Raw genomic sequence first — 25,556 nt, 5'->3', positions numbered from 1 at the left:
CTCTTTCTAGCTCAGTTAGAAAGGAAAGGAGAGGGGCTGCTGGGTGGCTCAATCGGATAAGCGTCCGACGTGGGCTCAGGTCATGATCTCACGGTTCGGGGGTCCGGGCCCTGTGTCAGGCTCTGTGCTGACAGCTTGGAGCCTGGAGCCTGCTTCGGATTCTATGTCTCACTGTCCCTCTGCCCGCCCCGACTTGCACTTTGTCTCTCTCTCTCTCAAAAATAAACATCAAGAAAATTAAAAGAAAAGAAAGGAGAAACATGGAGCAGAACCACATGGAACACCCTCACTTCTCTCTAAGATTTTATTGTCATTTCATTTAACTCATGAGCACGAGGAATATCATAGTCGGAAGGGATGAATGTCCCTAGATACATCAATGCTAATTACCCGTTGTCAAAGCTGGGGTTCTGGAGCCCGTATTGGGGTCCAAATGGAGTAAGCTTATTTGCAGAGTAGAATAGAGGCCGAGACTTACCCACAGGGTCAGAGCATGGCTGTGGACTGCAACACAGTGACCGCACGCCCAGTAGTTGGTTATTTGAGATCGGGGTCCTGAAAGACATGAGGAAGGCAGTTCGGAGACCAGGGAATCGGTTTACGTGGGTAAAAGGCAAAATAGGACAGAAGCTGGAACTTAAGTGGGAGGTCCAGGATGTCAGCCAGAGGATTGCCCCAGTCATACCTCGGCCACAAATAACCTATATTGGTGCCGCGCTGCAGTGTTTACGGTGTGTGCTAACACGATATTTCATGTGATCTTTGCCACAACGCTGTCAGGTAGACATTTTCCACAGGAGCTGTATTTCCTGCCTTCATTTTAGAGATGAGGACACTGTGGCCCTACGGAGACTGTGACTTGTAGAGAAGGCTGCACAGGTCCGCAGGATGGCACCTGACGAGCCGCCGTGGTCTGTAGTATCCCCACTGCCTGTCGCTGCCTCTACTTGCGGTGAATTTCCCAAAGCCTTTGTTGTGTACCTCTGCTAAGCCCTTTTTTAAAAATGGCTTTGTGTCTGATCCTGTTTGTGATTGTTGCAAAGGAACCATTCAGTGCAGAGTTTTGAGCACTGTACATTTAGGATTTAAAGGAGGAAGAAATATCGATGAGGAGGGAAGGAGCCAAAAGTAGTTGAGTCTGCCCTTTGAGGCACAAAAGTTTTCAATTTTTACGCAGTCCAATTTGCCTATTTTTGTTACCTGTGCTTGCGTGATCTTTTTTCAGAGTCTTTGAGCCATTGCAAAACTTGTACTTAACATCTAGCATGACGTTCTCCCTGGCACTTGCATGGTACCTCCAGGCCTATTTCCCGCATTCCTTTACACAACCATCATGGGAATAAAGTGTTCATCAGAGCACAAGATAATTGCAGAAAGAGAGACTATAGACGCATAAGACAAGCATTGAGCATCATTCACACCAAGGGAAACAGAATGGTGCATTAGCACCCACGGGTCAGGAACGCTTTGATGACCCCCACCCACTCTGCAGGGCTAGCCAGGAGAAAAGGATGTTAACTCCATGTTTCATGCTATAATTTACTTATGATATTTATGAAAAATTATATAATTGGTTAATGCTACAGAGGGTTAAGAACTACGCTGTAGAAATATTTTGTGCTAATAGTATTTTTTTGTAATGGGAGCTGCCCTTCACATATGGTGACCACATGTACAGGTTTATCTGGAAGGGTCCTGGTTTATGTCTGGTGTCCTGGTATAATCCTTACACCCTCATTGATAGAGCGTTAAAATCCAGAGGAGATGGAAAGGTGATAAAGACATAGGCAGTTAATTAAGTTAGGTTAAACCGCACTTCAGCTCCATCTCAGGGCTTTGCCCTCACAGATCTAACTCCCTTCAGTGAAATGGGGTGCTTGCCCTGAGAGACTTCTCGAAGGCGGGTGAAATAGGAGACTTCAGAGCTCGGTTCTCTTCATCAGGCTGACGGCAGTGCCTCATAAGTCCCCACACACTCCCCTGGTCACCCCTTGCTCTGCTCTGCTCGTCTTCTTTGTCCCATATTATAATGTCCAAAACATGCCCTCGTAAGGAAGGAAGATGGTTGCAGAGGGGCGTGGGGGATGGCAGGGGTTGGGATGGAGAAACAACCTGAAATCTGAGTTAGAGAAATTAGGCTTTCTAACGGAATCACCCGGACTGGGGCTGTAGCGGGACGATTTTGTTTTGCCACTTCGCCTGTTGACAAGTTAGAATTCTGTCATCTTCTCTTGGTGTCCTGTGTAGCGGTAACGGCACACACCGCCTCGGCGAGCCGTGTGGTTCAGGCTCTGGTGGGCAGGAGTTGCTTCATGCATCTTTGTCGGCATCCAATTTCTTTTTTAATTTTTTTTAATGTTTATTTATTTTTGAGAGAGAGAGAGAGTGGGGAGGGGCAGAGAGCGAGGGAGACACAGAATCCAAAGCAGGCTCCAGGCTCCGAGCCGTCAGCACAGAGCCTGACACGGGGCTCGAACCCACAAGCCGTGAGATCATGAGCTGAGCTGAAGTCGGACGCCTAACCGACTGAGCCACCCAGGCACCCCTGCATCTAATTTATTGCGAGGAAGAGGCTTGGATAATGGCTGGAAAAGAGGCTTCAAGAGACCGAGCTAAAGCACCATACAATCAGGTTCACATATCAAAAGCTCACTGTTGTACTTTTTCCTGCATTCTGTTTGTGAGAAAGTTGCTTTTTAAGTTTTGGGTTTCTCATTATTCCTGTGTGAACGTATATATGAAAAGCTGAGTTGTTTCTTATCATGTTGCAGATGTTACTAAACTTATTGGCAGTGTTTCCTTACCAGGCCCGAGTTATTTGAATTATGCTCCTGCGGTAGTTTTCCTTTGTGACTAATTTTACTTCTAAACTCCTTTTTATTAGTAATACAGTTAATAACTCCAGCTCTAATGTGCCTGTTATACACAAGGATGGAATGTTGTCCTTTTGTCCTTACTAAGTGATTGCTTTATGAACACAGAAAAGGTGAGACTGTGTCCCAGGATTCTCGAGGGGACTGGGAGCTCACCAGCCCTGCGAATGTGGCCTGTGTGTGGCTACGATGGTCATAGTGTCAGCGTGGCGATTGCAGTGGGTTTTCAAAATAGGTTTGCGAGATTCCTCAGCAATTAGTTTCAGGTTAACAAATAAGTAATAGTTTCTTTAAAAATAAAGATTGTAGGGGCGCCTGGGTGTCTCAGTTGGTTAAGTGTGTGAACTCTTGATTTTGGCTCAAGTCATGATCTCTTAGTTCGTGAGTCTGAGTCCTGCATCAGGCTCTGCACCTACGGTGTGGAGCCTGCTTGTGATTCTCGCTCTCCTTCTCTGTCTCTCTCTCTCTCCCTCTCTCTCAAAATAAATGAAATTTTTTAAAACTTTTAAAAATAAATAAATAAAGATTGTGTTGGGATGCCTGAGTGACTCACTCAGTTTAAGTGCCTGACTCTTGATGTCGACTCAGGTTGTGATCTCGCAGTTCATGAGTTCGAGCCCCATATTAGGCTCGGTACCTAGTGTGGAACCTGCTTGCAATTCTCTGTCTGTCTGTCTCTCAAATAAACTTAAAAAAAAGTAAACTTAAAAAAAAGTAAAGATTGTATTATTAGGGCCTGAGACGGTATTTGCGTTTATGCGTATAGGCCAATATGTTTCAAAATGCATCTTCTGAGCAGATTTTATCAGAGTTAAATTGAGAATCTTACAGGAATCTACTCCAGCCAGTGTCGTCAGCTGAGCCTGTGGTTCTCTGGAGGACCTTGTGGCATCAGGTGTTCTTTTAACAGCCGTGTGAAAAATATTCTGCCCAGGCCATAAAACTGAGCTGGGCTGACAGAGCTACAATGTAGTATTTTCTTCTTTTGATCTTTTATACTGTATCTTCATTCATAGCAGGTCATAAACTTAACAGAGTACTGCCTTTTATATGGTGTACTGAAAGAAGTGCATTTCTTAAAACTAGAGAAAAAGTCCTTTGAGGTCATTTTCATAACTATAAAAACATATTCAAATTTATGTTCTAAATGTGTTTGGTGTGAAGTGAATAGAGGCAGGATCATCGGTTTGATTGGTTTGATTTGATAGTGGTGTTCATTTGGAGTTGTTTCCTGCATGCACTGTTGTTATACTTCATTAAAATACAGATGATGACGGGCGCCTGGGTGGCTCAGTCGGTTAAACGCCCAGCTTCTGCTAAGGTCATGAACTCACGGTTCGTGAGTTCAAGCCCCACATCGGGCTCTGTGCTGACGGCTCAGAGCCTGGAGCCTGCTTCTGATTCTGTGTCTCCCCTTCTCTCTCTGCCCCTCCCCAGCGTGAACTCTGTATGTGTGTGTCTCTCTCTCTTTCAAAAATAAATAAAAACATTAAAAAATTGAACAAAATACAGATGGCCACTCAAGTGTCATTTCTCTTTAGATATAATGATAACTTCTCATTATGTTCAATACTATTTTAATATCCTCCGAAATATCACTAATAAGTGCGATAAAATATCTTTACTCTTATAATGAATACTAAGCTTTATTAAAAATCAGTGATTCTCAAACTTGTCTTCTCCAGTACATCCGACAGATTTGACCTGCTTCCGTTGCCCCTTACCCTGATTGAAAAGTACAATCAACCTTTTATCTCTCACCCCTTGTACAGGCTGAACAGGCCTTCCTGGTGATTCTGTACGCCCCTCCACACAGACACCCTGTCCCTCTACCAATCACACATGTACACCTTGAGAATTGCTGATTTAAATGATGTCAGAATAGTCAAGGCGAGAGAGTGGGAACAGCCAAACTCATTTACAGTTGAAATTGAATGCTTCTTTAACTCTGGTGTGCTGAGAGGATACCAAGACCTGATTGATGGAAAATATCACAAGCTGAATGCCTTATGGCTCAATTGCATGAAGGTGATGAGCTTCACGACTGTTTCCTGCCAATAACGTTAGCTTAAATGGGCCCAAAGTTTGTGATTTCAGGCCACTCGAAGGAGATAAGTGATCTATAAAATACCTCTTATAAACAGACTTCCATTAAATTTAGGGATAGTCACCTATCTACTGGTGTCATGAAACTTACCTTGTTAAGAAACCAAGTCATATTTAATATTTATTTGTTTTAAAGTAATTTAGGAGCACCTGGGTGGCTCAGTCAGCTAAGGGTCCAACTCTTGCTTTTGGCTCAGGTCATGATCTCACGGTTTGTGGGATCGAGCCCCAAGTGGGGGTCCACGCTCTTAGCCCGCTCACGTGCGTGCTCTCTTCTCCCTCTTTCTCAAAATAAATAAATAAGCTTTTTAAAAAATTTAAAATATTAAAAGCATTTAAAATAATTGAAAGTGTTAAAAGTGATAAAAGGTCTAAAAAAGCAGAATCTGGGAGATAGTAGCTTTGACTTAGAGATTCATAAAGAAATGTATCCTTTTTCCTTTGTTTAGATTCCTTGACTGAAACATTTACTTCCCTGAATTTGAATTTGGGTAATGTTTTGGGGTGGGGGGAGGGTAGCTGGTAGTTTTGTTGAAGTACTTCTAACTTCCATCAAAGCACAGAATGGTGTGCTCTAAAATGCCAAACCACTAAACCTGGGGATATCTTGGGGAGTCTGTGGATGTTATTCAGAGGGAGCAAGAATTAGAGGCGGAAAATTGTCTTTGTTTCTAAAAGCTGGATTTGGAAATTCAGTTTCTATCGGTGACAAAGACACAGGCAGTGCCAATACCAATCAGACATCTTCATAACACGTTGCAGTTATTGGACATACCTCGAAATATTTGTGCTCATCACTGCTTCTGTGACAAATTGGTTTTTTAACGTTTTGATACCTATTTCCAGATCATCAGGGTACCTGACTGGCTCAGTTCAAAGAGCATGTGACTCTTGCTCTCGGGGTTATAAGCTGGCTGTAGAGAGTACAAGAAATAAATATATAGATAAACTTAAGAACCATCACTGGTATCTTTTGTAATTCTGTGTATTTTATGTATACATTTAGAAACAGTATTTAGAGAGCTCTCCTCTTTCCCATGTGTGTTGTGTCTTCCTGCAACATGTTTCTCTTTCTCTTTCTGTAGCATCAGCCACTACGTGATTGTCATGTCCATGACCATCGTTCTGGTGTTTCTCAACGGCCTGGCCCACCTGCTCACGACAAAGAAACTCAGACTCTGTGGCAAACCCAAAAGCCACCTCATATGATGTTGCCCAAGCCATCATTCAACATCTGGATCCTGCTTCCCGTTCTCCTTTTACACTAAACTCTTATCAAGGATTCAGTAAGAAAATGGACATTGATATACAGCATATTCTGCTCCTACAGAGAAAAAGACATGCGGAAGTCTGAGCTTACAGGTTATCTGCAATAAAGGAGCTTCCATTTTCTTGAGTTTCTGTGTGTGTCAAATAGTGGTTCTGTCTGTGGAAGGGCATCGTGGACTTTCTCCATTTTCAGCTTCTTCCTTTAGCTGTCGGCCCCTCTCACTGAGCTTTTAGAGCACCTGGAATGGTCGGCTCAGCAACCGCGCAGCGTCCCCTGGATGCGGCCGAGAATGTGCTCCCGTGGGGGCGGTGCTGCTCACGTCCACGGCCAGCACTGGCTGAGCTTGGAGCAGGTCACCCGGCTGCACCACAAATCTTTATCGGCGCTCAGCCCTGGTTTTGCAAGGAATGATCACGCTAGAAAGAGAATCAGGATCTGTTCCTTACCGAAGCTTCAGTAGAAACAGTGTTGGCAGGCGTTTGCCATTTTCCCTCGGAGTGCAGCGACACTGTCTTCTTAGTGCTCTTCAGGGTTTTCATAGTGTCCCAGCCAGGTGCAGGTTGACCGTCCCTTTTTTTTTTTTTTTTTTTTTTCCATTTCTGGATTCCCATTGGAATTTCTGTAGATAGAAAGGTAGAAAATACTTGGTATTTGTGTCTGATTCAGGGAAAAATTTTTAAAGGATTAATTTTTACTTGTAGACTCCGTATCTGTTACCCGCATAGCTTTTAGCACATATTGTTTCAACAGAATTCTTTAAGTCAGTGTTAAACTTTCTGACCATATCATAGGAATCAGTGTTAAAATTGCTTATCTTTCTGGTTGGAAGATTCTAGCCCAAAGGCTTAGAGTCCTCTCACTAAATTTAAATTTCCATTTGTAAACTAATTCTAATGGACAGAATAGTTTGAGAGTAATTTTTATTTGGGTTTTTCATAAAGTGACCTTTATGTATCACTGTAGACTTGGCCTTTAGCCCATGGTGTGCCGGTAGATTTTGGCTGATGCTAAGCTTTGCTAGTCTGCGTCCCATTTTTTAAAAAATTCCTTTTGAGTTAAATTATTGCATTACTAGTTCACATTAATGACCAGGAAGCCCCCTACAAAATACTATCTTTTTTAAATTGGCCGGTGAGTGAACAAATACAATTTAGAAGATTCAAAAAGCAGTTTGGCAAAACGCACTTTCTTAATTTCTGCTTACAATGAAGTGCGGTAATAAGTCGTGATAGTACTTCATGTACCAATGACAGCACTATGGTACAAGGAAAGAAAGAGACATAGATTTCAGTGTAAGACCACTTGCATCCGTGTCTGATATAAAATCTTGCTGGACAACTAAGCAGCTGCTGTCACGGATGATGGTATTGGCAGATACGGAACCCGTGAACTTTCACGTTGCTTCAGGATTTTTAATCGGTTTTTTCACAAGTCAGCGAAAATCGACTTTATAAACACCATTTAACTCCTTTTATGCCTAGTTTTACCTTCCATCTTTTCCCAGATTTCCACACAGAGGGATTAATGAATATTTTATTATGACATTGTAAAAGGTGCTCAGCGATTTGCCTTTATTTTGCTCTTTGAAGCACGTCTTCATGTTGTCCTGTGTCCATGTGAGCTGACAAAAGAGCGATGTGTACTTGCAGCCGTGGGCTCGCCTTGCCGCACTGTTACCTGGACCCCTCAGACTTTGGGGAACAGAGTTCTAGACAGGCCTTTTCTGTTGTGCATCTTATCAAATATCTTAGCGTTTTGAAATGCATATTTTTACATTGAATAACAGAAAAAATAAATATTATTTAAATGTATTTCTGTTTAAGTCATTTACTTTTTCATTCTAACTATTAATACCAGATTTCCATATCAAACTTAAGACATTTGCTAATTAGCATTTGCTTAAATTAGGAATTGCTATGGGAATTAAAGGCGGCATATCAGGTTGAGAAAATACTGAACAAAAAAGCCATGGTATGTCACGTGGACCGTGGATAAACCTTGGAGGATACTCTAAGGATTTAGGAAACTACCCGCAGTCTATTCATAATTAACCAATGTTTTAATTCTCTTATTATATTTAGTATGCACTATTTAGAACACAAATGTCTTGGCACAAAAACAGACACTCAGATCAATGGAACAGAATAGAGAACCCAGAAATGGACCCACAAACGTATGGCCAACTAATCTTTGACAAAGCAGGAAAGAATATCCAATGGAATCAAGACAGTCTCTTCAGCAAGTGGTGCTGGGAAAACTGGACGGCGACACACAGAAAAATGAACCTGGACCACCTTCTTACAACATACACAAAAATAAACTCAAAATGGATGAAAGACCTCAACGTAAGACAGGAAGCCATCAAAACCCTCGAGGAGAAAGCAGGCAAAAACCTCTTTGACCTTGGCCACAGCAACTTCTTACTCAACACGTCTCCGGAGGCAAGGGAAACAAAAGCAAAAATGAACTATTGGGACCTTATCAATATAAAAAGTTTCTGCACAGCGAAGGAAACAATCAGCAAAACTGAAAGGCAACCAACAGAATGGGAGAAGATATTTGCAAACGACATACCAGATAAAGGGTTAGTATCCAAAATCTATAAAGAACTTATCAAACTCAACACCCAAAAAACAAATAATCCAGTGAAGAAATGGGCAAAAGACATGAATAGACACTTCTCCTAAGAAGACATCCAGATGGCCAACCAACACGTGAAAAAATGCTCAACCTCATGCATCATCAGGGAAATACAAATCAAAACTACAATGAGATACCACCTCACACCTGTCAGAATGGCTAACATTAACAACTCAGGCAACAACAGATGTTGGTGAGAATGCAGAGAAAGAGGATCTCTTTTGCATTGTTGGTGGGAATGCAAGCTGGGGCAGCCACTCTAGAAAACAGTATGGAGGTTCCTCAAAAAATTAAAAATGTGGGGCGCCTGGGTGGCTCAGTCGGTTAGGCGTCCGACTTCAGCTCAGGACACGATCTTGCGGTCCGTGAGTTCGAGCCCCGCGTCGGGCTCTGGGCTGATGGCTCAGAGCCTGGAGCCTGCTTCCGATTCTGTGTCTCCCTCTCTCTCTGCCCCTCCCCCGTTCATGCTCTGTCTCTCTCTGTCTCAAAAATAAACATTAAAAAAAAAAATTAAAAATGTTAAAAAAGGGATACAGGTATGTTGTTTCGAAGGGGCACGTGCACCCCAATATTTATAGCAGCACTAGCAACAATAGCTGAAGTATGGCAAGAGCCCAAATGTGCATTGATGGATGAATGGATAAAGAATGTGTATATATATATATATACACACACACACACACACACACACACATATACATACATATATATGTATGTGTGTGTGTGTGTGTGTGTGTATATATATACACATTCTTTATCCATATATACATATATATACATATATATACATATATAATATACATATATATGTACACACACATATATACATATATATGTACATATATATACATATATATGTACACACATATATATGTACATATATATGTGTGTATATATATATTCATATATATCCATACATATATATGTATGTATGTGTGTGTGTGTGTATATATATATATATATATATATACACAAAATGGAGTATTAGCAATCAAAAAGAATGAAATCTTGCCATTTGCAATTATGTGGATGGAACTAGAGGGTATTATGGTAAGTGAAATTAGAGAAAGACAAATATCATATGACTTCACTCATATGAGGAATTTAAGATACAAAACAGAGGAACAGGAAGGAAAGGAAGCAAAAATAATATAAAAACAGGGAGGGGGGGGGCATCAGCTCTGCAGGGGAGAGCCTGGTGAGCTCCTATATCTACCCTAGACACTGGCTGGTCAAGGGGCCTGAAGAGAGTGAGCTAAATTGACTCAGTCATTTGGGGCGGACCCCCCCCCCCCCCCCCCCCGCCCATCCTTCGGGCAGTTCCAAGGACTCCTCTAAGGGACCAGAGAGAACTTGGTAATTTCTCACCTTTCCAGAGTCGTTCTTTATATATTGACATTTTCTCATCCTCTGTAAGATGCTTTGAAATGGGATTGTTACGGTACGTGTTTTCAGTACTATGGTAACATGTTGTAGCATTTTCACATTTCTGCATCAGCGTGGTATGTAAAAAAGGTAGATGAGATTTCTGCACTTAATACAGTACAGAATAACTCATTGTATAACAAGGGCATTTGAGAAGTAATGTATCACTTACTAATTTCTTTAGAGACACAAACAGATCACAACTATTTTCAACTCGAACTGCAGTATTTATTTGCCACCTAGCATTTCTCAAAGTATGTCCCTTAGAAAATCGGTTACTTAGGATACAGATGTCATAATAAAAAGGGTTCCCTGATCAAATATATTTGAGAGGCACTTGGTCAAACAAAGTTAGTAGGTGTATTTATTGTCGTACTTAGGGAATTTAACTTGATCTACGCATTATGGAGGGAGAAAGATCGCAGTACACCAGCAGCTTCTACTTGTTTGGCTGCAGACCTATCTTACAGTCTCCCCTCCAACTGGCGAGCATACTTTAGAAATGTTGTCATATACTTTGACACTTAAAACCTTAGTTTGTCATACTGTTTTGGGGTGTTGCATGTTTAATTGAATCTGTTTTCCTGAAAAGATTTTAACCCCTAATGTGGGAAAACTTTAAAATGTACTAGCAATTTGGGGTGCCTGGGTGGCTCAATCGGTTAAGCATCTGATTCTAGATTTCAGCTCAGGTCATGATTTCACAGGCTCATGAGTTTGAGCCCCGTGTCAGGCTCTGTGCTGGCAGTGCAGAGCCTGCTTGGGATTCTCTCTCTCTCTCCCCGCCCCCCCTCTCTCTCAGTTTCTGCCCCTCTTCCGCTCGTGCTCTCTGTCTCTCTCTCAAAATAAATACACTTAAAAAGTGTACTAGCAACTTTACTTGCCTCTGTATAAATTATGCCTATGATGATTTAGTCTTTCATGTGGGACCCTTCAGTAGTACCATATGGATGGCATCCAGTCCATCACAGATCATCAGACAGCCCTGATAGAATCTGGACTAAGTCTTTATACCATAAATTTATAGTCTTTACCAGAAAAATAAAAATCACAGCAAATATTGGCTTACTCTCTTGCGACTTGCCTACAAAAGGCGATTACAAAAGTTTTATGCCTTCCTTGGGTTTTCTGTTTTATTTATTTCTCTCTTGCCCTGTTTTCTCTCTTTTCATGTCACTCCTCTCTCTCAACCATGTTCGAACCCGGTGTGTATACAAATAATGGGTTTTCTTCACGAATTAGTTCCCATCGGTTCTGATGTTCAGTGTAGACATGGTGTGAGTATACAGCGCTCAGCTGTGCCAATGTCTGCTTGGCACTCTCTCCTCGGGACTAAGTCTGCCTCCATTGTTAACCGTGGATCTCTGGCAGGAGCCAAGTGGTTTCTTATGACTTTTCCTTCACCATAGTTGACAAATGTAGAGGTGCACATCTGACCCAATCTGGGCCAATCTGAGTTCTTTGCAAGATTTTCAAGCTAGAAAGGAGAGAAAATTTCTAAGATGCAAAGTTCAGCAGCTATTGATGGTTAGGTTGGATTGAGATACTCTAGATACCTTCTAATAGGTAACTTTCCATCACATGCTTATCTGACAAAAAGAAGGATTATTTTTACAGTGATTCCTAAGGACAGCGGATAAGGACCATTCCAAAACTCCACTTAAAATGCTGACTTTTGTATATTCTTTTTACCTTATGCTTTCTAGATTGGAAATCAATGGGACAGAATAGTTCAGTGATGTTCTTCACAGATCTCTGTGGCTCTGCCCTCTGCTGCCCAAGTTCCCTTTGTTCCAACCATCTTGGAACCCTTCCCATTCATTTCCAACATAATTTTGTCTCGATCTCCTGTGAACTTGCATCCAAGAGCGTTAATTGATGTGCATGCCTTGAATGTGTTTGTACAAGTAACTCTTCAATGTTTAGTGCAATTTCTATTCATGGCTTTTTAAAAAATTATGGTAAAACTTACAAAGTGCCAGGCCCCGTTTAAATGGTTTACACATACTGAACTATTTAATCCTCGTAACAACCCCGTGAAGTAGGTATTATTATGCCATTTTACAGATGGGAAAACTGAAGCCCAGGGTGATTTATAAAGATCCCGCGACTAGTATAAGACTGGCAGGCTGGCTTTGCTTTTACATTTTCAACAGACGGTTGCCGCCGAAACATTATATCCCGGAATCTGCATACGAGCATTTGTAGATTTTTGCTTCCGAAAGCACAGTCACTGTACCCAAGCAGGTGACATGAAAACTAGACTCTGCAGTTGTGTGTGCATAATCAAGGGTAAACAGCACGATTAAGAAAACATACTTTTGAAGTTGCCTACACGTCTGTAATAGGCATGTGACACGCTTACACCGGATTCTTCACATTTGAGGCAAATGCCAGCTGTCTTCCAAGTGGTATATAAAGCAAAAGGAGCAAAGTTTCCTCACTTTTATTTCATTAGCATTATAATAAGAAAGGGAATATTTGCTGACTGTTTCAAGCACTTGAAGTTTTGTAAAGACCTGAAAGTCCAGAGTGTGCTTAGTGTAGTGGGTCAAATTGTGGCCGCTGGAAAGATATGTCCACACCCTAACCCTGTGAATGTGACCTTATTTAGGAAGACGGTCATTGCAGATATAATTAAGGGTTTTGAGATGAAATCACTCTGGATTATCCGGGGGCGGGGGCGGGGGGGCATAAATCCAATAGCAAGTGTCCTTGTGAGAGAAGAAATGACGTGAAGACAGAGGCAGTGATGCAGCCACAAGGCAAGAAAAGCCAGGGGCCACCAGAAGCTGGGAGACGCCAGGAAGGATCTTCCCTTCGGGACTTCAGAAGGAGGGTTTCCCCCAGCAACCTTGATTTACAACTTCTGGGCTCCAGAACTCTGAGAGAATAAATTTTCATTGTTTTAAGCCACCCAGTGGGTGATAATTTGTTATGGCACCCCTAGGAAATGAATATATATGGGGAATTTAGCTTTACAGAATCAGACTGAATCACGGCACTTGCATGGCTAATTCATAAAGTTTTCTAGATCACGAGTTTGAGTACCATAGTTCACCCTAAAACGTGGATATAAAGATATCAGCGCATAAACTTAGGGGTGGAGTTAAACACTCTTTAATGTCAAGATTGCTGATGATTTTTTTCTGGAATATTTCAGCCATATTTTTCTGGAAGTAAAGAGCTCCTTAGACTTTCCATTTCCCTTCAATATTTTGGTGTTTATGCGTCTGGATTCAGTTGAAACCAGAAAGTGGAAAGCTTGTCATAAATCTGGTTGTCTTTCAAACCTTTGCCCTCGGGCTTATTTGAGAAGAGCCTTCACCCTCCTTAACACCACGGCATCCATGACCTAATCCAGAATGCAGGAGGGAATTTTCCCACAGGAGCCCTGCACACAAATCCTCTCAGTCTTGATCCAGATTTGGCGTGAACTAGACATGCCACCACAGGCCCCGTGACAGGGCCTGGCACCATCACAAGAACATTCCTTGAACCTTAGAGTGAAGCCTTCAAGTGATGTTTCCTTTGTTAAGCCACGAATTTTGTGTAATGTTAACTGACACTCCGGTTTATAAGATCCTATCTCACTCATGTCAGTCCGATGGTTGGAGCTGCTGTTCTTAATGCTTCCGGGGCCTCAGAGCCTGACCAAACTCACCGGGGTCTAAGATGGGAGTATAATGAGGTGAGGGCCTGTTAGCCGTCCCCTGGATTGGAGAGCTTGTGTGGCCAGAGTTTTACCGGTTTCCTTGTTTTACCTGGGGGACCTGCTCCTCCACGAGGTGGACAGAGCTGGTGGGGCCTGGATGGCATTACCAGTTTGGCCTCGCGAGGTGAAGCTTTGGTGAGAACTGAAGATGCGCGTGACCCCTGTTGCTGCGTAAGATGCAGTTCTGTCAACGGCTAGTCAGTGCCTCCTGCAGAGAACTGTCTGCTCTCCTCATCCCTGGTGACCCCAGCTCCCAGCTGTTACTGTTGCTTTTCTGATTGGCAGCCTTGCTCTTGAATAGATCCTGGGCTGTAGCAGTCACCAGTACTGAATACCCTATTCTCTTATTCAGCAAATTCAGCTTTTTCAGATTGAGCCGGTTCACCTGTCAACAGAGCAAAAACTCTTTCCTTCAAGAAAGAAAAGTTTTTCTTCCTTTCATGCATCTGTCTGCCCAACCATTCTTCCGTTCACCCCAGCACCCCTGGGTCTCCCTACAAAAAGCTTTCCTTGAGTCCTTGTGTGTCAGCTCTGAGGTTGGGTGAAGGAACCCAAGTTGGTTAAAATCCAATACTGACTTTACAATCCCGTTCTCAGGCTTTGCAGGTGGACGGAAAAGCTAGCAGGAGTAAGATTTAAAAAAAAAAAAAAAAAAAAAAAAAAAAGAGGGAAGGATCGAAGGTATTCTCTGGATCAGTTTACCCAGGAAGGCAGCAAAAATGAAAAGTGGTATAAAGCCATCAGAAACATGGAACAAATCTGGGGTGCCTGGGTGGTTAAGCTTCCAACTCTTAATTTCAGTTCAAGTCATGATCTCAGGGTTCGTGAGATTGGGCCCCATGTTGGGCTCTGCACTGACAGCTCAGAGCCTGATTGGGATTCTCTCTCTCCCCTTCTCTTTCTGCCCCTCCCGCATCTGTATGCATGTGCTCTCTGTCTCTCAAAATAAATAAACTTAAAAGAAAAGAAAAGAAAGAAAGAAAGAAGAAAGAAAGAAAGAAAAAAGGGACATGGAAGAGATCTTCCACCAATGCTTCTTACTGCCCGCTTCCTGTCCCAATCAGAATCATGTTACTGCTTGGGAGAGCTCTGGGGAGAATGACGTAGAAGGCTCATGGTAGTGACTCACCAAAGTCACCAGCAGCCTCCACAACGCCCCATCACTGGCTTGCCCGAGTCTGTGTCGTGCTTGTGGCCGCCATTTTATAGCCTTACCATGTCTGTGCTGCATTTCACATGGAGACATGATGCTGCTCATCTACTTATCCAAAGGACAAACATGTTGAATTGCTTTGGGGGAATCAGGGTGAGGTTGCTATCTACGGAGACCTTTTTTCTTTTTCCCTCTGATGGCAGCTTCCTTACTTGGGAGGCAAACCCCAAACCTTGGCTTTGTTAGATCCATATTCTAAAGACTAAGAAAACAGAATTGGGTGGTTGCTATGCAAGAAACAGTAACACGTCTTACTTGGAACAAAACTCCAGAGACTTTGAACTACCTGAAAATTTAGATCATTTTCAAAATGGCACTTCGTTCAGAGTTGTCATCCTTTATCGCACAGTGCTTTTCAGTTTGAATAATTAGAATCGCAGTATGGACAAGAAGGAGTAGAAACTTGCTTCTAAAAGCTTAAGCAGAAAATTCCTGAAAATTTGCCAAGAAGACTATTTTTGCCAGCTACTGCCACGTAAACAATGGCATTTCCTTCAACTAACATGTTTTCAGAGGCTTTTAATTTCTTCTGTTTCTTTTTAGAGTAGATGGTCTAAATGGCCTAAGCCTGTCAAGATGGTTTGACTCATTGTTTCAGGGTTGCTGACACCTTGGAAGGACAGATGGATAAAGTCGGTGCATCCCCCTGTTATGTTGCTGCTCTTGTAGGTTCTGCCATAACCAGCGTCAAAGAAAGACTCCCCCAGGAGGGCCAGGTATACAAAGGCCTGAAACACCTCACAAGGCTCAGGCATTCTTATCCTCATCCTCACTGTCACCAGGGGCAGTGGGGGAGGGAGTTGGAAGCGAATTTGCCAGGATCTACCTGTGGGTCACAGAACCCGGTGCTGGCAACAGCCTGGCTGCAGGAGGGCGCAGTTTAAGCAAGGATATTGGAATTTAATATGTGCTGTTGGGGGGCAAGGGGGGGGGGGAGTGCATTTAAATAAAAATAAGTATTTATCATCTCGGTGTCTTTTTAAAAGCTTGTCCCTCAGGGGAAGCCTCCTTCCCAAGCCACCCTGCTTTGCACACTGGCGGTTGTTCTGGTTTCACACTTGGTCTGTGACGACAAAAGTGTCACCTCCTTCCTCCTCTGGCAACTTGTGATGTGTCTGTCAAGTCCCCAAAGCAGATCCATTCTGGAATGTCTTTTGACAGGACGGCCGCGGAGGAAAGCTTATTGCATACATTGTGAAGTAATAACAGACATCAAACTCTATGTTATGGTTATTACCCGAGACACTTTTAAAGTAGATCACTCTCCAGTTTGAAAGGTTTGGCTTTTTAAGGGGGCCTGCAGGCTGCTATTTATCTTGGCTCTTCTGCCTGTATTGGGATAATTTGTCTTTGGTTAGTTCTTGGGGCGGTGGAGTCTGTACTAATCAGACACAGAATGAGACTTTTCACTTGCTTTTGAAATTCAGGGGGATGCCATTCTTTAGAGTTTATAATCCTTTAGCTTCCCAGACCCTTTGATTGTCTGCCTACTTCTAATTTATTTATTTATTTATTGAGAGAAATAGAGTGAATGGGGGAGGGGCGGAGAAAGAGGGGGAGACAGAGAGAGAATCCCAAGCAGGCTCCACACTTATCAGTGCAGAGTCCGATGCAGGGCTCGAACTCACGAACTGTGAGGTCATGACCTGAGCTGAAACCAAGAGTTGGGTGCTGATTTTCTTCCTACTTTTAAGTGATCTCTTGAAAAGGCATAAAATAGCATTAAACTATATTCTGTCATGTAGATCTCCACATTCACATTTCTGGAGCTGAGAATACTATTTCTTATTACCTAAGTATTCTGTGTAATTCTTCTGTCCCTTTAACAAAGATTTACTGGGTTCTTACCACGTGCTACCGACATTGCTGCAAATGATAGAGATATAGACAGATCACTGGGCTCTCATGATATATGTGATATAACTAATATATATCCCAAGCTCTGTGGGAGCCCAGAGGGAAACTGATAACTTCTGACAAGGTGGAAAGAAATTGGGGGAGATCTCACAGTCGTTAATACTTGAAGTAAGCCTTTTGGGGACAGTTATCATTAACCCAGACGGGTTTGAGACACATGGTTGGCAATCGTCTAGGTAAAAGACTGACTGAGCGGGGCGCCTGGGTGGCGCAGTCGGTTAAGCGTCCGACTTCAGCCAGGTCACGATCTCGCGGTCCGTGAGTTCGAGCCCCGCATCAGGCTCTGGGCTGATGGCTCGGAGCCTGGAGCCTGTTTCTGATTCTGTGTCTCCCTCTCTCTCTGCCCCTCCCCCGTTCATGCTCTGTCTCTCTCTGTCCCAAAAATAAATAAAAAACGTTGAAAAAAAAAATTTAAAAAAAAAAAAAAAAAAAAAAGACTGACTGAGCCTGAATTCATACAAATCTTTTGCAGGTTGTTGAATCGACAGTAATTTCATGAAGGACGAACTTCACAGGTAGTTCCTCGGTCCCCAGGTCACTATGTAAATACAAGATGCACATCATGAGCACTGACCAGTCATGTTACTCCTTTCAGAGTCTGTCAGTGGGTCAGGTGGTCGACGCACGTCGGTTATTCAGTTCGTACGCAGACAGCAATGCGTGTCATTCTGTTGCCTCTTTGTCTCCCAGTGATAAAACCACATGACCTCTTACAAAAATGGATAATCATAAGAGGGAATTGACCAATAAAGATGAAATTGTGACAAAGAAACCAAAAGTGACAGCACTGTAAACGAAATCCGAATCAAACATAAATGGGTTATGAAGTGCCTGGGTGGCTCAGCTGGTTAAGCATCCGACTCTTGATTTCAGCTCCGGTCAGGATCTCACGGTTCATGGGATCGAGCTCCCCTGCTTTTTTTAAAACAAGATGCTAAGTTTGTGGTGATTATGCAGCAAAAGAAAACTTAAACACTTCATGACAGTTGCCAGTAAAAGTTGACTTCATTTGCTTCACAGAAATTCTGGTAGAGGACTTTTTTCCAGAGGAGAAAATGGACTGGTTTACCAGTAGCTCCTGTATAAAGTCAGGGCTTCCAAATCTCAATGTTTCTTCTGCTACAACACCCCCCTACACACACACACACACACACACACACACACACACACACACTGAGTGTGAAGGCAACACCTGACACTCTTCATATCACCCAGTGGGACTGCAGCTCAGAGAAAGGAGGTGGTTATATCACTGTAGCTACATTATTGCCACGCGTATTAAACTGTCTTTTGCCTGTGGCTCAGAAGTCTTCTGTCTGGGTCTATGAAGATACCTTGTTAGCTTGCAATCAGAGTAACATCTTAAAACCTTACAGGGATCTTGACATGACCTATGCCACACTTTGTTTCTTTACCCATCTTTTAATGGACATTTGCGTTGTTTCCAGTTTGGAATTGTTATAAATAAAGCTGCGATCGACATCTGTATGTAAGTCTTTGAACATGTGAACGTATACTTCCTTTTCTCTTGGATAATTACCTAGGAGTAGAATGGCTGGATCATATGGTAGGTGTATGTTTATTTTTTAAATATGTTTTCAAACTGTATTCCAAAGTGTTTGTACCAGTCTTTAGTCCCACCAAAAGAGTGTAAGAGTCCCGGTTCCTTGCCAACACTTGACATGGTCTTTTTACATTTTAACCATTCTAATAGGCGTGTAGTGGAATCTCACTGTGGTTTGTGTTTGCATTTCTCTAATGACTACTGTGTTAATATGCTAATGCCAGTATATCTTCTTTGGTGAGGTGTCCATTCAAATATTTTGCCCATTACAAAATAGAGCTGTTTAAAAGATCTATATGTAGGTCTTTCTCTGCTAATTGCATCATCTCTGTCATTTCTAGGTCTTTCAATTAGCTGTTTTCCTCCTGGTTGTGGATCATATCTTACGGCTTCTTCACATGTCTGGAAATTACGGATCGTAAGCTAGCTATGGGTGCTACACAGTCGAGTGTTTAGACTCTGTTGCTTCTTTAATACAGTGTGGAATTTTGCTCTGGCTCGTGGTGAATTTGTAGATCATCTTGATATGTTCAAGGGCTGTTTTAGAGCTGTGTCAGTGTCGGTCTAGAATAGCCTCTCTGGGGTCTCTATTGAGTAGCCAGGGCCAATGACATTTCTCCACTCTGACTGGCCAGTCTTTGAACATGACCCAGACCTATGTAGGCTCCAGTACTTGCTCAGTCCTGCAGCATCTTGGATCAGCCTCATGGTGTCTTGTCCTAAGATGAGTAGCCTGATATTTAGCCAAAGACTCAAGGGCACCCCCCCCCCCCCCCACTGCCCGCAGATATCTGGAACTCTCCCTGCATAACTCCCTTCTCTAGGCACCTTGCCCTGCACTTTCCAATTGCACTAGTCCAAACTTCCAATTTCTTTCTCCTCAGCTCAGCAAGACCACTGTTCTCTGTTTGGCTTCCTCCTTGTGACATAGTCTAAAAAGTGCCTGCAGAAAGGGTATCATGGGACACCTCTCTTAGGGATCACAGACTTGTGCTGCCTTTTGCCCAACTTCTGGAAACCATAATTCCATGTGCTTTGTCTAGTGTTAGAGTTGTTCTCTGTAGGAGAGCTAGTCCAGTAGCAATTAATCTGCTGTGACCAGAAGCAGAATCCCAAATGTGCTGTAATGAGGAATTTCCTTTAGAAAGGCAGGTCAGGGAGGACCTCTCCAAGGAACAGATGATGACTAGGGTATCAAGCTGTGGAGCAGTGGGTCACCTGCCTCCTAAAGGGAGCCCTGTTTTGCCTCCTAACTGGTTCCTCTGAGATGAAGGGAAAAAAGGGTTATTTCAATAAATTTAAAGACAATTTGCTTTGTTTTTGGTTTTCAGCAAAATCATAAAGTTAAATGTGTTGCGAGCTGGTTCCCGGTAGGGTCCCCTAGCTGTTTACATTCAGGATGTGGTATTTTTTTAAACTATGTGTTCTGTTAGTCTATAAAGTAAAAACCCTAATGTGGTTAATGAAGTGTCTTGAGGGAACATTCAGCTTTGAAAACGATGTCCCTCTCTGGCAAAAAGGAGGGTTAAGCCCTCCAAACATTAAAAGCACCAGGTAGCGCCAGACTCTCATTTTGTGTCAAGAGGTGAGTTGACTGGGTTCGGATGTTCACTGTGCCCGCTACAGTTGCCACTCTGGGCCGGGTCCTTGACTCCTCTGGGCTGTGTGTGTATTTTTTCCTCTATAAACCAAAGCGTTAGACTAGCTTCTTTCTGGCTCCAAGGAAACGAGGAGAAGGCTTTTGTTCCATGTACCTGGTTTTAGAATCAGTCCGTCGGATGTGGATCTGAACCTTGGAACCGCTCCCTCTGGAGCCCCAGTTTTCTCATCTTAAAAACTGCATTCACGTTAAGGTTATTATGAGGACAAATGACAGCAAGCAGTGAACTTAAGCCTGGGGCCTGGCACGACAGAGAAGTCTGTGGTAGGCCACAAAAAAATGAAACTTCTAGAGTAATGAGTGGGAAGTAAGCATTATATGGCCTGTGGGTACCGGGTTGGTAGTTCTACAAGTTCAGGCTGATGGCCGTGTGTAGCCTTGGTGAATGTAAGGCTTAAATAAGAAAGGAGTAACTCCAAGCACTTGAAAAGTGAAGGAGGCAATGATTTTTACATGTGTATGGATCAAACAGAATTGTTTCACGGAACATGTGCACAAGCGATTCCCTTAGGGCCGGAAAACGCAGCCAACAGCTGTTTCTATTTTGGTCTTCGACTTGCTCTCTCCCTCTGCCAGCCTCCTAGCTCCACCAGATTGGCTGGAGGTCATCCAGGGGGACTTTGTTAAGCTTCCTTTCCTCAGGGAAGTAGGAACCCACTGTGCTTTCTCTGTAGATTCTCAGAGATTCCTCTGTTCTTGACTTCACGTCTTAATGGCCATCACTTCCCAGATGGCTCAGAGCTGGTCCCTGGAGTTTTGAGCTATTGTCACAGGCTCTGACTGCTCTTCTCTCATGGGGGAAAGGAATCAACAGGGGAAAACAGGTAAAGTCTTGTAACAGACTCCGTTGTTTGCTGCTGACCCAGTATCGATTACCCTTCCCTGTTTTACTAACTCAGGGTGGCCTGCTAAAATATAGACCTCAGTCTTTGTGGTTAAGGTGAAACGGTCTGTCCAATGAGATGTAAGAGCAGGCTGCCTGGGGAGGCTTTTGGGAATGCTCCTTATAAAGGGGTTGACTCAACAGGCCACGCCTTTTGCACTTTCCTTTCACCTTTTCTGGAGGTGGAGGACACTTCTTATAAACGTGGTGCTAAAGGCCATGCTTGGCCTGAAAATGAAGGAACGGACAGCAAGAAACAGGGCAGGTTGCTGGTAGCCCCAGGGAGCTGCCAGACCAGCCCTGGATGACCACTCCTGGACTCCTTCTTCTATGACAATAATAAAACCCCTGCTTTGTTTAAGCCCCTGTTTAGTTGGTTTTTCCATTATTTTCAGTATGCAAGCCTAAGTGAACCTCCTTTAAGTGTGAAATTGAGATAAATATTTGTTTCTATACATGGATAAACTCTTTGGCATAGGAGGTACGTAAGCAAAGGCTCAATGGTCATTACTCAGGGATGCCTAAGGGAGTCTTCCAGGAAGTGGGGAGTTGAATTTGTCAGAAAAGCAGCACATCGGCCTATAAAGAAAATCATTTGAGGGGTGCCTGGCTGGCTTAGTTCATAGAGCATTCAACTCTTGATCTTGGGATTGTGAGTTCAAGCCCCATATTGGGTGTAGAGAGTACTTAAAAAATAAATCACAACTAAAAAAAATCATTGGAGATAAAGGTGGCTTCTGGCACCTCAAAGTGAGATTCTAATTACGGTGAAATAAAATTTCTTTATTATTTTATCACTTAAGGAAGGTACAACTGATGTATGTGATATATTTCTGCTTCCCACATTTTTTCAAATCCATGAAGATTTAAAAAGAAACTTGTAAAAAAAAACCTGCCAATTTAGGAAACAGAACTGTCATACAGTGTATTAAGTACACCTTAATTAAAAAAGGGGTTGTTTCAGGGCGCCTGGGTGGCTCAGTCGGTTAAGCGTCTGACTCTTGATTTTGGTGCAGGTCGTGATCTCAGGGTTAATGGGATAGAGCCCCATGTTGGGCTCTGTGCTGGCAGCATGGAGCCTGCTTGGGATTCTCTTGCCCCCTCTGTCTTTGCCCCTCCCCTGCTCACACATGTGCTTGCTCTCTCTCTCTTTCTCAAAACAAATAAACTTAAAAAGATGGATTGTTTCATGTCTACTCTTAGGGGACTTCTAATTAGTCATGACAAGTTCAACACATGTTTATCTTGATTCCTTCTTGGAACCTCACTAAAATTAAAGAAATAAAAATACAGAAACCCACAAAGACAAAGAGAGGATAAGAGGTGAGAGAGGCAGGCAAGAGAAGTTGAGAAGTTTTTACAGAAGATGGAGAAGGGATGGACAAGAAGGGAAATTAGTGGAGGAGAAGAACATAAAAATTAGTGCCTGCAACCTAGAGCTAACATACTTAATGGTGAAATATAGGCTTCCTGCCTATGGTTGGGAAGGAGACAAGAATGCCTGATACTGATTTTTCTACTCCTATTCAACATTGTATTGGAGGTACAATGAAACTTAAAATAATACCATTTATAATAATAACTCAAAACCACAGATGCCTAGCAACAAACCTGTTAGATGTTTTTTTTTTTTAATTGCTTTGTAAAAACTATATAATATCATTAAAAGAAACTAAGAATATTGAACTAAATGGAAGGAATTACCATGTTTGTGGTTGGGAAGAGAGAATAAAGAGACCATTTTGTAAAGTTGTAATTCTTCCCAAATTAATTTATAGGTTCAGTGCAATTCCAATCAAAATCCCAGCAGGCCATGTTGTGGAAATTGTCAAGCTGATTCTAAACTTACATGGAAATGCAAAGGGTCAGCAGTAGTGTAGAAACGGGCAAATTTATTCTAAAATCACAATTACTATAATGTTGGTACAAGGTGAATCAACAGAGTAGTAGAAAAGAATAGAATATTCAGGAATAAACTCACATATATAAGGACCCTGAGAGCAGTGAAAGAAAGGCAATTTTTCAATACAAATGGTGTTGTGTCAATTGGATATCCATATGGGAATAAAATGTGTCTTGATTCATACCTCACACCATATTTAAAAAGGCAGTTCCAAGGACATTGTAGGGAAAGGAAAGCCACAATGCTAGAAGAAAAGATAGGCACAAAAGTCACTAAGTATATGGGAAAATATTGACGTTTTGGACTTACATTAAAATGAAGAACTTCTAGGGGCACCTGTCTGGCTCAGCGGGTAGAACACGTGACTCTTGATTGCCAAGTCGTTAGTTCGAGCCCCACCTTGGGTGTAGAGTTTACTCAAAAAGGAATAAAAACATACAATCTTTTTTTAAAAAAATTAAGAACTTCTGTTCATAAAAAGACTCCATTATGTTAGTCAAAAGGGAAGCTTTTAAAGAGTCAGAAAAGATACTTGCAATACATGTAATTGGCCGAGGGCTGATGTCAAGAACATACCGTTTCTTCAAATCCACAAGGAAAAGGGCACAAGCTAGTTAACAAGAGACTCGCTGATGTTAAATAACTTCTTCAAAGGCGGAACAATATACAGTAGTCTCCCTTGACCTTCAGTTCCGCGCTTTCGGCGGTCTCGGTTACCTGGACGACCGCAGCCGGAAGCCGGTGATCGGCCTCTGACGCCTCTGACGCAGCGTCAGAACGTAGATGATAGTCCGGTGCTAAGTCACGCTGTGACGTCATTCTCCTCACTCATCCCTCTGGCCGGCGCTTTATCATCTCGCGTTGTCGCAAGAAGAAAGGTGAGTCCAGACGACCTTGAACAACACGGGGGTCAGAGGTGCCGAACAGCGCGGTAAAAAAATCCACCTGTAACTTTTGACCTCCCCCAATATAACTCCTAATAGACCACTGTTGACCGGAAGCCTTACCGAGAACACAGTCGGTGAACACATGTTTTGTATATGTATTGCACACTGTATTTGTATAAGCAAGCAAGCTAGAGAAAGGAAATGTTAAATCGTAAGGAAGAGAGAGTACATGGACAGTATTATACTGTAATAATAAAAAATAAAATGCGCGTAGAAGTTTGACCCTGTAAGTTCAAACCTGTGTTTTCCTTCCTTCCTCCCTCCCTCCGTTCCTTCCTTCCTAACTTCTTTCCTTCCTTCCTTCCTTCCTTCCTTCCTCTCTCATGTTTATTTCTTCTTGAGACAGACACATACATACACACAGAGTGCGAGCAGGGCAGGGGCAGAGACAGAGGGAAACACAGAATCCGAAGCAGGCTCCAGGCTCCAAGCCGTCAGCACTGAGCCAGAAGTGGGGCTTGAACTCACAAACCTGAAATCATGACCTGAAGTCAGTCGCTTTACCGACTGAGCCGTCCAGGCGCCCCTAAACCTATGTTTTTCAAGGGTCAACTGTACAATAAGATTTTGAGAGAGAGAGAGAGAGAGAGAGACCACATTCAGGTAACTTTTATTACAGTATGTTGTTATAATTGTTTTATTTTATTATTAGTTATTGTTGTTAATCTCTTACTGTGCCTAATTTAGAAATTAGACTTTATCCCCGCTTGTTATGTTTAGGGGAAAAAATGTGGTACATAGAGGGTTCAGTACCGTCCGTGGTTTCAGGCATCCTGGGGGCCTTGGAAACGACCCCTTATGGCTAAGGAGGGACTACTATAGCGGTGTTTCAAAGCAGAGGCTCTAGACTAAGGTCATCTGAGTTCAAATCCTCGCTGTGCCTTTTATTAGCCTGTGGCCTGGCTGTAAATTTCATAACCTCAGGTGCTTCAGTGTCCTGCTAATAATAATACCCGTATCTTCAGGCTGTTGTGAGGCTTAAATGAGCCAATATAAACAAAGCTCTGAGAACCATTACTGGCCCTTTGTACTAATTGCAGCAATCCTGATCACAATTATCAAGGATTCAACCTTTATTTGTCTTCATCCAAAACTCATCTCTCACCACTTACACTATCTGGCCTTTGGGAAATGTTTGCTGTTCAGCTTCCGAGTCACTCAAACCTTGAATAAGGTGCTGGTCAACCATAACTCTTACCAAACTTTGAATAGTTATGTGATTTCTTATAAATGTACTCGCTCATTAAGAAGTAGTGGAGTAATAAAGAGATGATGAAGGAGAATTCAGCTGTCTTTAATACTGCATGTCAGACACTAGTCTAAGCACTTAACACACTATTTCCCCTTTAATGGCTGCATGAGGTTTTCAAAGTAGAAACTGTTATTATCCTCATTTTGTTTTATATTCTTTAAGTTTATTTATTTATTTTGAGAGAGCGA

General features: G+C 42.5%; 1 protein-coding gene and 1 long non-coding RNA gene across 12 annotated transcripts in view; one reads left to right on the top strand and one right to left on the bottom strand.

Moving 5' to 3' along the window:
• The window catches only part of PIGN (phosphatidylinositol glycan anchor biosynthesis class N), a 103,136-nt gene extending 96,761 nt beyond the window's left edge, over positions 1–6,375 (top strand). For all 11 annotated transcript variants that reach the window (XM_053902786.1, XM_053902789.1, XM_053902795.1 and 8 more), the window contains one exon: positions 6,065–6,375. In XM_053902786.1, coding sequence (XP_053758761.1) covers positions 6,065–6,188 — 124 coding nt within the window. In that variant the 3' untranslated portion in view covers positions 6,189–6,375. The remainder of the gene's footprint in view (positions 1–6,064) is intronic.
• LOC128777094 (uncharacterized) lies at positions 282–23,901 on the bottom strand. Its single transcript, XR_008422297.1, has 3 exons — positions 23,746–23,901; positions 6,696–6,868; positions 282–555 (listed from the first exon to the last, which is right to left on the bottom strand). It is a non-coding gene; the product is annotated as an uncharacterized LOC128777094 (long non-coding RNA).
• Between the last annotated feature and the right edge of the window lie 1,655 nt (positions 23,902–25,556).

This window comes from Panthera pardus, unplaced genomic scaffold (genome assembly GCF_024362965.1).
Source record: "Panthera pardus isolate Hobbes unplaced genomic scaffold, ASM2436296v1 HiC_scaffold_15, whole genome shotgun sequence".
Lineage (NCBI taxonomy): Eukaryota > Metazoa > Chordata > Mammalia > Carnivora > Felidae > Panthera > Panthera pardus.
Note: the sequence above shows the minus strand (reverse complement) of the source record. Positions and strands in the feature narration are given on the sequence as shown.